This window comes from Dipodomys spectabilis, unplaced genomic scaffold, assembly GCF_019054845.1.
Source record: "Dipodomys spectabilis isolate Male_0828 unplaced genomic scaffold, ASM1905484v1 ptg000019l, whole genome shotgun sequence".
NCBI classification, from domain to species: Eukaryota; Metazoa; Chordata; class Mammalia; order Rodentia; family Heteromyidae; genus Dipodomys; species Dipodomys spectabilis.
The window spans coordinates 18421209-18436253 of record NW_024870696.1 but is presented as its reverse complement, the minus strand read 5'-3'; the positions used below and the strand labels follow the sequence as shown (position 1 = coordinate 18436253).

General features: G+C 40.0%; 2 protein-coding genes across 2 annotated transcripts; one reads left to right on the top strand and one right to left on the bottom strand.

The window, feature by feature from the left end:
• The first annotated feature begins 29 nt into the window (after positions 1–29).
• Positions 30–8544, top strand: LOC122103825 (calcyclin binding protein). Its single transcript, XM_042674490.1, has 6 exons — positions 30–212; positions 3607–3823; positions 4821–4917; positions 5143–5242; positions 6631–6728; positions 8204–8544. Exons 1-6 carry the CDS (start codon positions 192–194, stop codon positions 8358–8360), a joined length of 690 nt encoding a protein of 229 aa, XP_042530424.1. The 5' UTR covers positions 30–191; the 3' UTR covers positions 8361–8544.
• Positions 8545–11914: 3370 nt separating this feature from the next.
• Mrps14 (mitochondrial ribosomal protein S14) lies at positions 11915–14927 on the bottom strand. Its single transcript, XM_042674367.1, has 3 exons — positions 14827–14927; positions 13105–13263; positions 11915–12373 (listed from the first exon to the last, which is right to left on the bottom strand). The coding sequence occupies exons 1-3, from the start codon at positions 14869–14871 to the stop codon at positions 12191–12193; spliced, it is 387 nt and encodes a 128-aa protein (XP_042530301.1). The 5' UTR covers positions 14872–14927; the 3' UTR covers positions 11915–12190.
• Between the last annotated feature and the right edge of the window lie 118 nt (positions 14928–15045).

The window sequence follows — 15045 nt, the reverse complement described above, 5'->3', positions numbered from 1 at the left end:
TCTAGAGGCGCCGCGTGCGCAGGGCGGGCCGCGGGCTCGCGCACGGCCGGGCGTACGCGAGGCGCGCGGGCGCTGCGTCTGGCGGCGGTCGGGGGGGTCTCCGCTCGCGGTGGTCGCGCGCTGGGCGGCGTTTTCCCGTTCGATCCGGTGCACGGCCGCAGGGTTCGCCTTCGGCCTGACCCGCCCGGACCATGGCTTCGGCTTTGGAGGAGGTAAGGGGTCCGGCGCGCCTCAGCCCCGCCGCTTCCCGCGCGGCTCGGGTCCCCCTTCGGCCTTCCACGCCGTCCACCTGCCGCGGCCGCGGGGGCCGCGACGCGGGCGCCTCCGGCGGGGGCTCGGCGGGCGCCGGCCGCCGCCACGTTCTCCCGGGCCCTTCCCGCTCTCCCCTGCCGCCGGGGGGCCCGGCAGCCTCGCGGAAAACCGGGGCCTCACCTGGTGGGGGAGCCGCTGCCCCGTGTGGGGCTGTGTTGCCCCGGGCAGGTGAATTTGCCTCTCTGGGCGGTTAGTCGCCATTTCCTGAGACCGTTGACCGGAGACCCCGTTGGAGCGGTGCTCGGGGGACGCAGCCGGCCCCGGGCGTTCCTTCACCCTTTGGTTCCCCTGGCTCTGCGGCCCTGGGATGGAACCCGGGGCCCCGCGGGCCGGCATCGCGCCCCGCCGCCCAGCCTCACCTCCAGCACACGCGCTTTTCTCCCCTTTTCAGTAGCCGGAAAGTTAGTTACAATCAAGGGCAGGAAATGGACGGACGCTGTTATTTTTTATTCAGCCAGGAAATAAATGAACTTTCTCTTGGAGACTTCGTTTGCTTCTTTACAAAATGGAACTTATAACTTGGGTTGCTCTCTTTCGGGCCTGTGTACGATTGTACCCAGTGACCTGCCGGATGTCTAGGGAGTTTTAAAAAAAGACTGCTTTAAATGCAGAAGAATGAATAATGGATGTCACCAGGCTACGTTTCCAGAGGCGAAGATGGCTTGCAGCCGTACGTATGAGTCGTTTAGAGTGGGTCCTTTTAAAGTCACGGACTTTTAAAAAAGACTCACATCCAGAGACACTTGGTTTTCGGCGATAGGACTCAGCGTCTCACTTCAGTGGTTCTCGGTGTATTTGGTGGTGTGGGTCTACCACCAAGTTCCACCATGTGTTCATCCCAGAAAGAAATCCAGGGTCCTTGACACAGTCACGCTTCCATTCACTCCAGCCCCTCCTGGCAATCCCAAATTTGTCTACTTTGTCTCTGAATTTGCTATTCCACGTGTTTCGTGGAAGTAAATTATGCGATATGGGGCCTTTTTATGAAACAGACAAACCCTCTTAATGGAGTGCTATGTATCAGCATATTCTTTATAGTTAAATAATATTCCATCATAGGAATACAGAACATTTTGTTTTTCTATTCATTAGCTGATGCACATTCGTTTGCCTGTTTTTGCATATTACAAATACTAGTGTGAATACTTGTGTACACAGGTTTTTGGGGTTTTTTTTGGAGGGGACACAGTTTCAGTTCCTTGGGATATTCCTAAGAGTAGAATTGCTGGGTCATATGGTAAGTGCTAATGGTTCCTAAACTCATTTCTGACATCCCTTCCTTCCCCCCCCCCCAAAAAAAAAAAATTTATGAAGAGTCTGCTTTCTCCACGTGCTCATCATTGTTACTTCCTGTGCTTTGGGGGTTTCGACTATGATCCTATCGGAGTGGATATGAAGTCCACTACTGTGCATCTGTTGTGTTTCCCTATGTGACTAAAGATGTTGATCATCTGTTCATGTGCTTGTGTCTCCTGAAAAGTTTCTTCAGGTCTTCTGCTCATTTTGAGGCAGTTTGTTTTCAAGGGCCCCTGTGAATAAGCAGGAAATGCCAAAGGGATAAAAGGGAGATGCATTGTTTACATGCAGAAAACAAATGCATGCCAAGAAGGCAAGGAAAATTACAGGAAGAAGTAGATGTTAAAAGGCCACTCTAGGTCAAGTTTGTCTGCAGAAACTGCAGCAAAGGGATCAAATCTTTGCTTGGTTTCAGATCTGCAAACAGCTAAGGAATTGTTCTGCTGTAAGTTGGTTCAGTAGATAACTTGCCAGCGTTCTTTAAAGCCAAAACTAACAGTAAAGAGGTGCTGGGAATGAGTGCCTAGAAAAAAAGATTCCTACTCCAGTCAAAAAGCACAACTACTTATTTAGGTTTGGTACAATTCTGTTTGTATTGTTAAGTAAATCCATACTCTGGAAACAAAGTCATTTGGCACTTTAATATTTGTAATGTGTTAATATTAGCATCAACAATTACTTATAATGAAAACATCTTGGTTTTCTGCTCAAAAGGTAAGTGTCAAAGTTTTTGTAGGGTAGTACTATGAGTTTTTCTTGGGAGCCCATATACAGAAGCTGGGCTTTAATTCCATATTATCTGTTACAAGTGGGTGAAATGAAGGCATCTTTGGTAAATGAATAGGTCATTAAGAAATGTTGAAGACTCAAATTCCCTTTATACTTAGTAATCTAACATTTGACTTATACTTAGTAATCTAACATTGACTTGATGTAAAACTAGTTCTCCAGCCAAATTACCTAGTGTTAAGCCAGAGTGAATTATTTGGGAAGATTCTATTCATTTTATTCATTTATTGTAGTCATATCAGGACAATTGGGGAAATTATTTAAGCCCATTAATTTTCTAGCCGTGTCTCTATAGAACTTCATTAAAACGTTGATTCAATCTCCAGAAAGTAGAAGACAACATATAGGTGATATTTTGCCATGAGACGTAGGCTTTTGTAGCATAATATCAGTTTCCAAGTGTGTGTTTGTGTTGAATTATGTGGCCAGGCACTTAATGTAAGCAAGTCCTAGAGTCCTGACTGTTGAGACTGACCAATGTCTGGACAATATTTTTTTGGGGGGGGAGTCCGGTCGTGGGGCCTGAACTCTGGGCCTGGGCGCTGTCCCTCAGCTCTTCAGCTCAAGGCTAGCTCTCTACCACTTGAGCCACAGCGCCACTTGCAGCTTTTTTCTTTTTGCTTATGTGGTGCTGAGGAATTGAACCCAGGGCCTCAGGCATGCAAGGCAAGCGTTCTACCACTGAGCTACCTTCCCAGCCCTGAACAAGATTTTTGTTGTTGCTTTGTTTTGGGTAGTATGGGGGTTTGAAGTCAGGGCCTTCCACTTGTAGCCATTCTACCACTTGAGCCACTACATCCCCAACTTGAGACTTTTTTCTTAAGAGCAGATTTTTATTATTACTATTATTATTAAATTTAAGCTTTTTTATGTAGTATATTTGGTATATAGTGAATGAAGGTGAATGAGGACTGGCCACTGAAAGCAAGCATTCATTCCTCATTAATTTATTTTTTTTTAATGATTTTGTTGTCATTATAAAGGTGATATACAGAGAGGGCTTACAGTTAAAACAAAATGTTCTGAAACAAAGAAGAAACTGGAAGATATAGGCTTGTCACTTCATGATTAGTTTTCCTTTTAAAAACAAAACAAAACTTGAGTTACTTAAAATCCAACAGACTAATTAGATTTGCAACTCAATCCTAGAAAATTACATGAACTTATTAATTTTTAATTTATCCTAATGTATGCACTTTTTTAACACAGCTGCAGAAAGACCTAGAAGAAGTAAAGTCATTACTGGAAAAATCCACTAGGAAAAGAGTACGTGATGCCCTTACAACTGAAAAATCTAAGATTGAGACAGAAATAAAGAACAAGATGCAACAGAAGTCACCGAAGAAACCACAAGTCGACAATGAAAAGCCAGCTGCTGTGGTTGCACCCATTACGACTGGATATACGGTGAAAATCAGTAATTACGGTATGACTTGCTTCCCTACATCTAATTCTTATCTTCAAAGCACAGATTACCCCCCCCCCCATGTTGTATGCTTTTATGTGAAGTTAATGTACTTCACATATCAAGAGAATCATGTAGGCTACAGACTATTATAGTTTGAGAGTACATCCAGTTCTGTAAAGCAGAAATAGCTCTTCCCCCAAGGTACAACTCTTGATGTATGCTTTCTGATGTAAAACTTTAGCATTTTCCATATTGAGAGAACTTGTTATAGGCTAGAGACTTAGAATTTGCCAGTATATGTGGAAATTACATTCATTAGATGTTGGTAGGTTAGTCCACGGGTTTTAATGAAAAGTTGTTTTCATTTGTTTTGCTTTAAGCTACCTTAGTTCCCTGAGTATCCGTGAGTACAGGTATGTACCGCCATGCCCAGCTTAATTATTAGAATCTTTAGCCAGAGTAGTGCTTCATCTATAGTCCCAACACTGGGAGGATGAAGGAAGAAGATCACAAGTTTGCAGCCAGTGGGGCTCATAGAAGAGAACCTGCCTTTAAAACAAACAAAAAAGAAACATTAAAAGAGGGCTGGTAGTGTATGTAGTTCAGTGGTAGATTACTTGCCTAGCATGTAAATGGTCTTGGTTCTCTTCCCAGTATGCAAAAATAAAACAAGTAACTCTAATACTTTTATCCTGAGAAAAAGAGCAAGGGCCTTCTGTTCAGAAATGTGAAATTGAATCTTAAGTTCTACTTTTTGTTAGGTCAGATGCCTCATTTTGGGTATAGTACTTAAGTGTTTTGAGATTCAGATTCTCTAGGAAATTTGTTTTAACATTTCTGTTTTTCATATTTTACTGTTTTTATTATTTTTGTTTTACTTGTTTTTGTCTTTTTGGGTACTGGGGTATGTTACATTTGCTAAGCTTTGTCACTGAGCTACATCCCAGCCTAAATTTGCTGTTTTTAGAAAATGTCCAAGTCTTATTTCATGTCCTACCTTTGCTGTTGTTTCTAGGATGGGATCAGTCAGATAAGTTTGTGAAAATTTACATCACCTTAACTGGAGTTCATCAGGTTCCCACTGAGAATGTGCAGGTGCATTTCACAGATAGGTGAGTTCTTACCATCAGATTACCTTATTCTAGGGGCCCTTCTATGTAGTTTCTCAAATTTCTGCTTAAATTTAGAATTAATTTTGCTGTATACATTCTTTGAAAAGGTGTCAAAATAATCTGGATAGCCAGATAAAACATGCAAAAATGGATCTAGTGGCTTTTCTCCAGAACTAGTGTCTTTCATAAAACCTGACAGATAATATATTCACTTTTGTGTTGTAGGGCCTTTGATCTTTTGGTAAAGAATCTAAACGGGAAGAGTTACTCCATGATTGTGAACAACCTCTTGAAGCCCATCTCTGTAGAAGGCAGTTCAAGAAAAGTGAGTGTTCACTTTTTAAAATAATTTTTTGGGTCATAATATTTTGAAATCTCATTAAATTGAACCTGGCTGAATTGAGATGAACTAGAATTTCTTCAGTATATCAGGAATCAGAAACTGCAGCCTGTTTTATAAACAATGTTACTGGCAGAAAACCGTTCTTATGTATTCTGTTGTGTTTGGCTGCTTTCACATTGAAATGGAAAAGCTTAGAAGCTGCAAACAGGTCATTATAGCCCGAGGATCCTAGAATATTTATACTTAATCTTTACGAAGAGTTTGCCAATGCACCTGAATGATAACAGGTTATAAGAATAGTTCAGCTTCATCAACTCTGATTCTGTTTTCACATTTGTATGATTGTATTTATTTCATATACTGGAATGACATGCTGAAATAGAGTATATGCACTGTGAAATACTTAAATTGTAGGTATTACTGGGTACACTATGTACTGGTTTTTATTTTCTGCCAGTACTGGGGTTTGAATTCAAGGTGTTTGGCATTTTTACTCATAGCTGGTACTCTACAACTTTAAGCTTTTGTATCTGGCTTTTTGCTGGCTAATTGGAAATAAAGAGTCAGGCAGATTTGAATGTCTGAGCTGGTTCTGAACCTCTCAGGTCAGTAGCTAAGATTATAGGTGTGAGCCACCAATGCCCTGTTCTCTGTGTACATTTTTGATAGATAAAGGAGATCTTAAAGTGCTTAGTTTAGTTGTAGAAGGTATACAAACAGTCCAACTTTCATGATTCATGCTGTTCACTAATTTAGTCAATCCTTTCTATTCAGTTTGAATGAATGCAGTTTAGTGAGTCAGTATATAGTTATGCTATACTGCTATTACGTAACAAATCATATTAAAATTTATTTTGATTTGCTTGCCTCTCATTGCAAGTCTTACCTACAGTTCCATATTTGAAGAAGTACTCTAACTCCTAGAAATGTATGTTCCTTTCTTGCCTTCCAGACACTTCACCCTGTATTATCTTTTCCTAAATTAACTGAACCTCAGTCCTCCTTTTCTTCAAACATGCCAAAATTTTTGCCTCTTGGAACCACTCCACCTGCTTATAGTTTGTTCTAGAATGTCCTCCTCCTGGATCTTGTTTGTTTGTATTTCGTCTCTGAGAAGCCTTCCTAATGAAGTTTTTTCTACCAACCACAACTCTTACCCACTTCCTCTTAATAGTATTTATTAGTGATGAAAGGTATTATTCGGGTTTTGAAGTCTTCCCCTTTGATGATTTTCAGATTCTGCTTTAATTTTTTAAAAGTACTACTAGTGCTTAGAGTAAGGCTTACACACATTAGGAGCTTGATTAATTTATAGTTACTATTTTCTAAATGTTGATGCCTAATCTCCGTGTGGTGTTCTCCACATCCAGGTCAAAACGGATACAGTTCTTATTTTATGCAAAAAGAAAGCAGAAAATGTACGATGGGATTACTTGACTCAAGTTGAAAAGGAGTGCAAAGAGAAGGAGTGAGTTTACTTTCATTTGTTTAAAGGTCTTTAATTTTTGGCTGAGGTTATAGTTTCACTTTATGGATAACAAGAGCTGCCCAGTCTGATTTGACCGTCTGCCTCTTGATGTCCACTAGTCTCATTGACTTATATATCCGCTTTTAACTTTCTTTGTCCTTTTCCCCTCCAGTACTGGAGTTTAAACTAGGGCCTGGTACTTAGCTAGGCAGATAGTCTATCTACTGAACCATAACTTCTTTACACTATTTATTACTGAGAAAGGGTCTCCCTGAGTCTGCCTGCACTACAATCCTATTTTTCACTGTAATCATAGCGAGATGACAGATGTGTATCATTATACTCAGCTTTTTCCATTGAGATGGCATCTGACTTTTTTGCCTGGGCCAGCCTGGAAAACTGAGCCTCTCAATCTCAGCCTCCCAAGTACCTAGGATTATAGACTTGAATCACGGGTGCCAACCAGCAAGTTGATTTTTAAAATACATGGAATCTGCTCTTGAGTACTGGTTTCTCATACCTGGATACACTGATGCTTCTAGATACTTGGCCTTTTTTTTTTTTTTTTTTTAAATAGTGTACTTTGCCCATCCTTAATAATTTGTTTTAGGAGTTCCTGAAAGGTTCTTGTATCCATGTGTGTTTTTCTTTTATTTAAGATTCCTTAGATATGAGACTTTTTTTTTTTTTTTAAAGACAGTAAAACAAGGTATCTAACTCAGGCTGGGATTCGAACTTGAGAATTTTGCCTGTCACTTGAATAGTGGGATTACAGGTATTTAAAAAAACCTGGCTGTTTATTTTCCTTAACATGTTTAATATTCAGATACTTCTATATCAGTTTTGCTTTTTCTCCTGCTAGTTGGTGGTATACTGCATTGAGGAATGTAGCTATTCATACTTATGATTTCCCTTGGGAAGTGGTTGGCTAGAGTTAGGCTTTTAAAATTTAAAATCTAGACAGATGTACCTGAGTCTAGGACCCTGTGTTACTATATTTCCAGTATATAATCTAGCAATTGATGGGTTAAATGAGTACTAATTAAATAAAAAGCTAGCAGGGTATGGTAGCATGGGCCCGAATTACACCACTGGGGGCAGAAGAATTGTGTTAGAAGCCAGCCTGGGCTATATAATGAAGACCTGTTTCAAGAAAGGAATGTAAAGGTAATTGGCTATTTGGCTATTTATTCAACTAAAATTCAATGAATTTATTAGCCAGTGTTTGAAAACTTTGAAAATATATACTATTAAAAATTGTCAGAAAAGTAATTTACCGTCTAACATTTTGGTGACCACTCTTTTCCTGTACTGTGTTATGACAGGAATGTATTTTCATTAAGCTAAATTTGTGTGCTAATTGTGAATTGCTTGTATACTCTGGCTCTCTCTTGTCCCTTAACCCTTGTTAGTTAGCTTGAAATTGTATCTTTCCATGCTTTGGTTTCTCCATTGTAGTGTTTTCTCTTTAACAGAAAGCCTTCTTATGACACTGAAGCAGATCCTAGTGAGGGATTAATGAACGTGCTAAAGAAAATTTATGAAGATGGAGATGATGATATGAAACGCACCATTAATAAAGCCTGGGTGGAATCAAGAGAGAAGCAAGCCAAAGGAGACCCAGAATTTTGAGACTTTTAAGTCCTTTTGGGACTGATGTGGAAATACTGGTGTTTCCAATAATGGAATGTTGGCATATACAGATTGGGCAGATGGTATTTACACAGCCTTCTAAGTAAAGGCAGTGAATTCTCCATTTCTTACTGGAGGATTTATTTAAATAAAATGTGCTTATTAAACACTTCCTCCAAAGATGCTTTCATTAGTATCCTGGTTATTTTTTTAAGAAGGGGTTGGGTATATGGCAGTCTCATTTAAATAAATTTTGCCTAAGGAATATGCTACATTACATGTATTTTTGTTTAGCTAGGAAGTGGAAAACAGTAGTTGCATGCCGGTGAGTTACTGACACCACTTCCCACTAATGTAAGAATAAGATTAAAATCAAAAGTTTGCATAAAATTCAAATGTGTTTGAAAGTTGTTATAGAACATTCCATTCCATGTTAAAGCAATGTGTGTATTATAAACTACAGTGTACTAAGTAATCAATTATAGAATTGAAACAATAGAAACTTTACAAGAAATGCCAAGTATCTTTGTATGTTACAATATATAACAATACTAAAACACATAATGCCTTTATAGTTATAGTGCTAGCACATAAACCAGTGGAACAGAAGAGAGTACATATTGGAAGATTTAGAATGCAGTTAAGAGCCACACTTTTTAAAACTGGAAAAGATGGTATTTAAATGATAAGCCAAGGATACATTCAAAACATCAAAGATCTAAAACTAATACAAGTACTAGAAGAAATGAGAGGAATTCCACTGCAACCAACAACTACTTTTGAATTCAAACCTGGAAGGAATATTTATATTGCAAGAAAAAATGTAACAACTAAAAACTGAGAATTCCAAAAAGTTGGGATTCCAAAGATTATGAATAGTTCACTTAAAAAAGACATGTATGTGATCTTTAACATAAAAGGATGTTCATGTTGTTGAGAAAATAGTAAAAAAAAAAAACCACACTGTTCTTTGGCAAGACTCCAGGAGTTTCAGATACTGAACGTAGTTTTGAAGCTGTGGGGAAAGGAGGGACACGTACGTGGCAACAGAATAAAAAGTTTAAAGATGGAAAAGTTATTTGGTAATGTCCATAATTACATGTTTGCTTACCCTGACTCAAAATTCTAGGAACTATGCAAAAGATGAACTATGCAGGTTAGAAATAGCCACATAACTATTTTGGAGGACTAACTGAATATAGTTTGGTATTCACAAACCAAGATTTTTTTTAATATGCTAAGAAAGTGAAATGAACAAGTACAAGTACAATGATGTACATACTAACAAAGCCTTAGAAATAGGAATACATATATTTCAGATGTGAGCCAGAAATTACCTGTAATTACTATAGTACTTGAAGCTGAGGCAGGAAGATTGAGAGTTCAAGACCAGCCTGAGCTACATACCAAAAAAAGTAACTGCTTGAGCTATGCCTCCACTTGCAGCTTTTTTGCTGAAAAACCATAGCAATTTTAAGTTTCAAACAAATTCAACTCATCTTGGTTTTTCTATTGACAAAGTGTCTTGGACTAGGTACCTTACAAGTAGAAACATTTCTCACAATTCTGGAGGCCAGAAGTCCAAGCACATTTAATAAACGGCTTGCTTTCTAAGATGGTGCTCTTTTTGAAGTATCCTGCATATGGCAGAAGGGCACAAAAGGGATGAACACCCCACCAAGCCATTTATGAAGGTCAGGTCTTGACCTAACAAATGAACAGTCCGAGTTGTAGTGCACTGATGGAGGATTGAAATACAACATGAATTTTGGAGTGGCACAAATACTTAAAACCGCAGTATATGTACCAAGCAAGCATTAAAACAGACTAGGGAACTCTAAAACAGAGTATATGGCTATTGCTAATGAGATAAATTCTAAAAACCACAAAAATGCAGTCACTAGTGTTAGCAAAATTTGAAGAAACACTTTTATGGTAAGACTATTTGGTATCATTAGAGGTTAAGAATCCCCACCTCTCCCATTTGTGGGGCTTTGGCACTGCCCCTGAACTCTTGTACAAGGCTAGCGCTCTACCACTTTGTGCCCCAGCTCCATTTCCAAGGATTAAGATTTTTATGTAAAGGGCAGGCAAATATAAAAAGCATTTTCTAGCAAGGTAATTACAATATATATCTTCTGCAATTATATATTGTTATTCCTAAATGTCCAATTTCCTATATTTTCTATCTTGGAGTGGTCCTCTACCATCTACCTCTTAAATTACTAGTCAAAAGTCTTGTCTATTTTCCTAAATTAACACTTTCAAACTTTGCCCTCTCTTCTTAAAGCCTTACTTCTAAATGGGGTTCTGGTGGCTCAATGAGCCTGTAATCCTAGTTACTCAGAAAACTGGTGTCTGGAGAACCATGATTTGAGGGTAGGCTCATGAGGCAGGTAAGTTTGCTAGACTTCATATCCAAAATAAAAAGCCAGGCCGAAGCCATGGCTCAAGTGTTAGATCATCAGCCTGAGTTTAAATCCTGGTTGCCACTACCACCAAAAAGAAAGCCACCCTCCTAACTGGCTATCTTGCCAGTCATCTTCGTTTCATGTCATAAACTACACGGTTATCACTTATCTGTAGGAGTGGTGATGTCATTCCTTAAAACTACAATATACTTGTAAGTCTTAATTCCTTCACATCACTTTAAATCCTCCATGAAGTGGCCTTTCTTGCCTAGTGCTTATTTCTAATTGAAGTAACTGATTTCATCATCAGATGAATCATGACTTTGTTTCTTTGTACTTTTGTTCCCAATTTCTTCATCCCATCTTTTGATTCAGGTTAAGGTACCATACTCCAGGAATATTTTCCTGATGTTGGTAAGTATGTTCATCTATACTACTACATATTTTCCATTAATTGGCTGATCACACTGTTGAAAAGTACGATAGTGACCTTGTATTCTTACTCATTAGTTATAAACAAAGCAAATACTATTTCAACAAAACAACTAGTAGGGTTTGAACTCAGCTGAAAATGGAGTCATCCCTGTTTAATGCTGGTCATTTTGCATATAAAGTCTCAAACTTTTCTGCCCAAGACAGGTACAGTGTTATATGCTTGTAATGCCCAATAACAAGCAGGATTGCAGCCCAAGTATAAAATGAGATAATTACTTCACAACAAAATATTACTCGACACAAAAAGGGCCTGGTGGTATAGTCAAGTGGTACAGCACCAGTCTAGAAAGTGCAGAGTCCTAAGTTCAATACCCAGTAACCTCCACCATCCCCCGCAAAATCCCCAAGAAAACCAAAAGCACTTTTACTGTGTGAAAAGATTATCAGACACTGAAGAGGCACATCTTGCATTGAAGGCCCTTAAAGATAGAGAAATGGTGGTTCTTTTGTTCAGCTATTACACTAAGAAGCAGAGCATTAGATAAACTACCTGTCTGTCACTGTCTAAGCCAGTCCAAGATTACACATTGCTATAGATAGGGTATCTATACAAAAGCACTGTTCTATTAAATAATACTGATTAAAAATGCAGAACCCTTATAAGCTACTAAAAGGTAACACTTGAAAGAAAAGTACAGTAAACAAAAGTTTCACAGAAAGTATTTTTATTCTATTCTTTGCACTACATATGAGAACAATGTGGAATCAATAGTACATAAAGTCAAAGAGAAAGGACAATTCATTGGCAGAATGAAAGACCCAAGTTTCTTCTTTTAAAACTTAAAAATAACTATAGACAGTATCAAAATAGACAACTATACTGGACCCCTAACAAAAAAAAAAACTACTAGAGTTTTGTCTATTAGAAAAGTCTCTTCTTGCCAGTACTAGCTCGCTTGAAAGCTCAGTAGATTGTGAAGCTGATTACCATATTGCTCGCTGGACCCCAGAAAGCTGCCCATGGTCGGCTAAGTGACGGAAGACAACGCGACTAAGCCTCCAGCGCCGCTTTACACCACGAGGTCGGGACGTCATAACACATCGATTTCTGATTCTTACAGGGCAGCTATCTCGAGGAAGGGCAGCGATTTCTTGATCAGCAACTTCCTAAGGGAAACCCCAATATTACAAGTCACATTTATTTATTTATTCAAGGTGTTTAAGTCAATACTTAAAGGAGGAAAGAGCTAGATTCATTAATATACCATTAAATTGCAATATGCATTTTAAAAATAGAATTAATATGCAATATATAATTACATCAGTAAACTTTAAGGAACAGACTAGAAAAGCTACCAGAAATGTTTGATATCCTAATATGACATTAAATGCTTGACAAGCGTGTCAAATGCAGGAGTTCCATGTCACCACTTACATTCAAGGACTTTACCCTTCAGCAAACCAAATGGGGTTTGTACCCCATTATTCAAGTAAACACAAGAAAAGGAGTCTATGAGGAACACACATGGGTAAGGGAGTTCAAGGACTAAGGGAAGACAGGTTAGGCCAATGGCCCCACAAATTAGCAACGTCTTCCAATGCCTCGAGAGCTGCATGACTGGAATGAAGTTGAGAAAACTTGGGTCAAAATAACTTCCAATTTCAGTGTGGTCACCATTCACCAGTACTTTCTAGGGACTATTAAAATGGCTGAATGGCTAGTGAGATGTGATACAGTTATCTTTAATCCTAAACTCACCAATGTCAATTTCATGGACTTATGCTGACTTGGAGTATTTGACCCTATTCTCCAAAAATTATATTCATGCTAAGTCAACATAACAATATCAATAGTGATCCGTGCTAGCGACTTCATATTAGGGACTTGATTTGCAAACCTGCAGATCTTTTGGTAAGATGGTATTCTTTCTGAGTGAGTTGATCCGAAGCCTCTCATCTGCATATTCATAGGCCATTTTCCGTCTTTTTACATCCCGAAACATTTTCCAGTCTACGTAGTAGCCTCGAAATTGTCCTGAAACTGATGAAGGAGCCACCTAAGAAATAGAGACAAGAATTATGAAGGTTAAGGATCGCCAGGCCCAGGCTCTGGTTTATAACCTAGTAACTTAAAAACTTTTAAATCTACTAACTCAAATAACTCTCCATTATGGCACATATCTGAAATTCTACCATTTGGGAGACTGAGGCAGGAAGGCCTCGAGTTTAAGACCAGCGTGGGTAAGTACCAAAAACCAGCAAATAAAAACACCCAAAACAACGGACTTCCCAATTCAAAATAAAGAACTTTTACCTGTTAGAGTGGTATTAATAACATGATGTGAATAACATGCTGGAGAGCAAAAACTTTCCAATATAATTGTTTAACTTTTCTTAAGCTAATATCACCTGGGTCAAAAAAATTTTTTTAAAGTATAAAAAACAAACAGGTAAGTTTCCCTCTGCCCTCACTCCTCACCTGCCCAGTGATACGCACCAGCCATAGGCATCTGTTGTTAGTAACTTCTTTATATCCTTCCAGAAATTGTATTTATTAATATGGTATTGAATGGATGCATAATGATTTAATCTGAAACCTATCAGAGGACAAACACACTTACCCTTCCTGAGCAGCAGGGACTACAGGTGGCATTTTTAAATCCCTGCTCACACTCAGCGGATAAATTTCAGTTTCTCCTTAATTATGAATTACAAGCAACTGGAAGAAAATTCCACAAGCCCCCCTACATCTACGCACTTACCGTCACCTGTATCTACTTTACATCTAGTTACTATAGATGTGCTCTGTCCAACCCAGCAGCCATCCGCCACCTATATGGCTAGTAATCACTCGAAATGTCACCAGTACAACTAGTAATTCTTGACTTTCATTCAGCTTAAAAACTTGAAGCAACTTTGTTGTATTGATAGAACTAGGTTTTCCATGTTCATGGTGGCAAATCTGACGTATGTATTAAGTATAAGACAAAAGAATGTAAAATTTGCTAGTCATTTTTGTATTAATTATATGTTGTGTAGTATTCTGGATGTATCTGGCTAAACATGTTAAAAATAATTGTATCTGCTTTTGACTGTTTAAATCAAAGCTACTGGCGGCTGGAAGTGGAAGCCTCCAGCTACTAGGGAAGCAGAGGTAAAGATACCACGGGTTGAGCGAGACTCACGGGAGTAAGTGTTACAGTGCCTGCCCCAACTCAATCCCCAGACCCCACCCGCACGTCGGGAAAGGGCGGACGCATCCTGTCCACACTCTATTTCTGCTGTGCAGCGCCCGTGCTTAAGATCCACTTCACGTCGACGGCTCCGCCACCTCCTCCTGCGCAGAGGAAGCTGTTAGCTTCCCTCTCCGCATCCATCTTCCCACTCTAGGGATCTCTCCGCCTAGCATGCACACACGCAGTGAGCTACCGCGACCGTGTTTAAAATCCCTCCTCCTCCTAACTAGGCCCGCAGAGCCCGACACGGCCTCGCCTCTCCCGAGCGGGGCCGGCGGGGAGGGCGGGCGGAGGGAGACGCCCCGAGGCTGGCCCGCCATGGCACACAGGGGCACGGTAGGGGACCCTCAGGTCACAGAGCGGAGGGTGAAGCGCAGGCCTGACCTGCCGGAACGCACGCAGCAGGGAACCAGCCATGGACGCCGCCATGTTGCCCACAACCGCCGCCACTTTATTGACACCGCCGCCGGAAACGGAAGGGCGTGAGGGGGCGGGGCCTAGCTCGAGGGGGCGGGGTGAGGAACGGAACCTTAGCCCATAGGGAGGAGGCGGTTATGGCTTTTACTCTCGCGATATCTGACGGACTTGGGCATTCAAATTCCA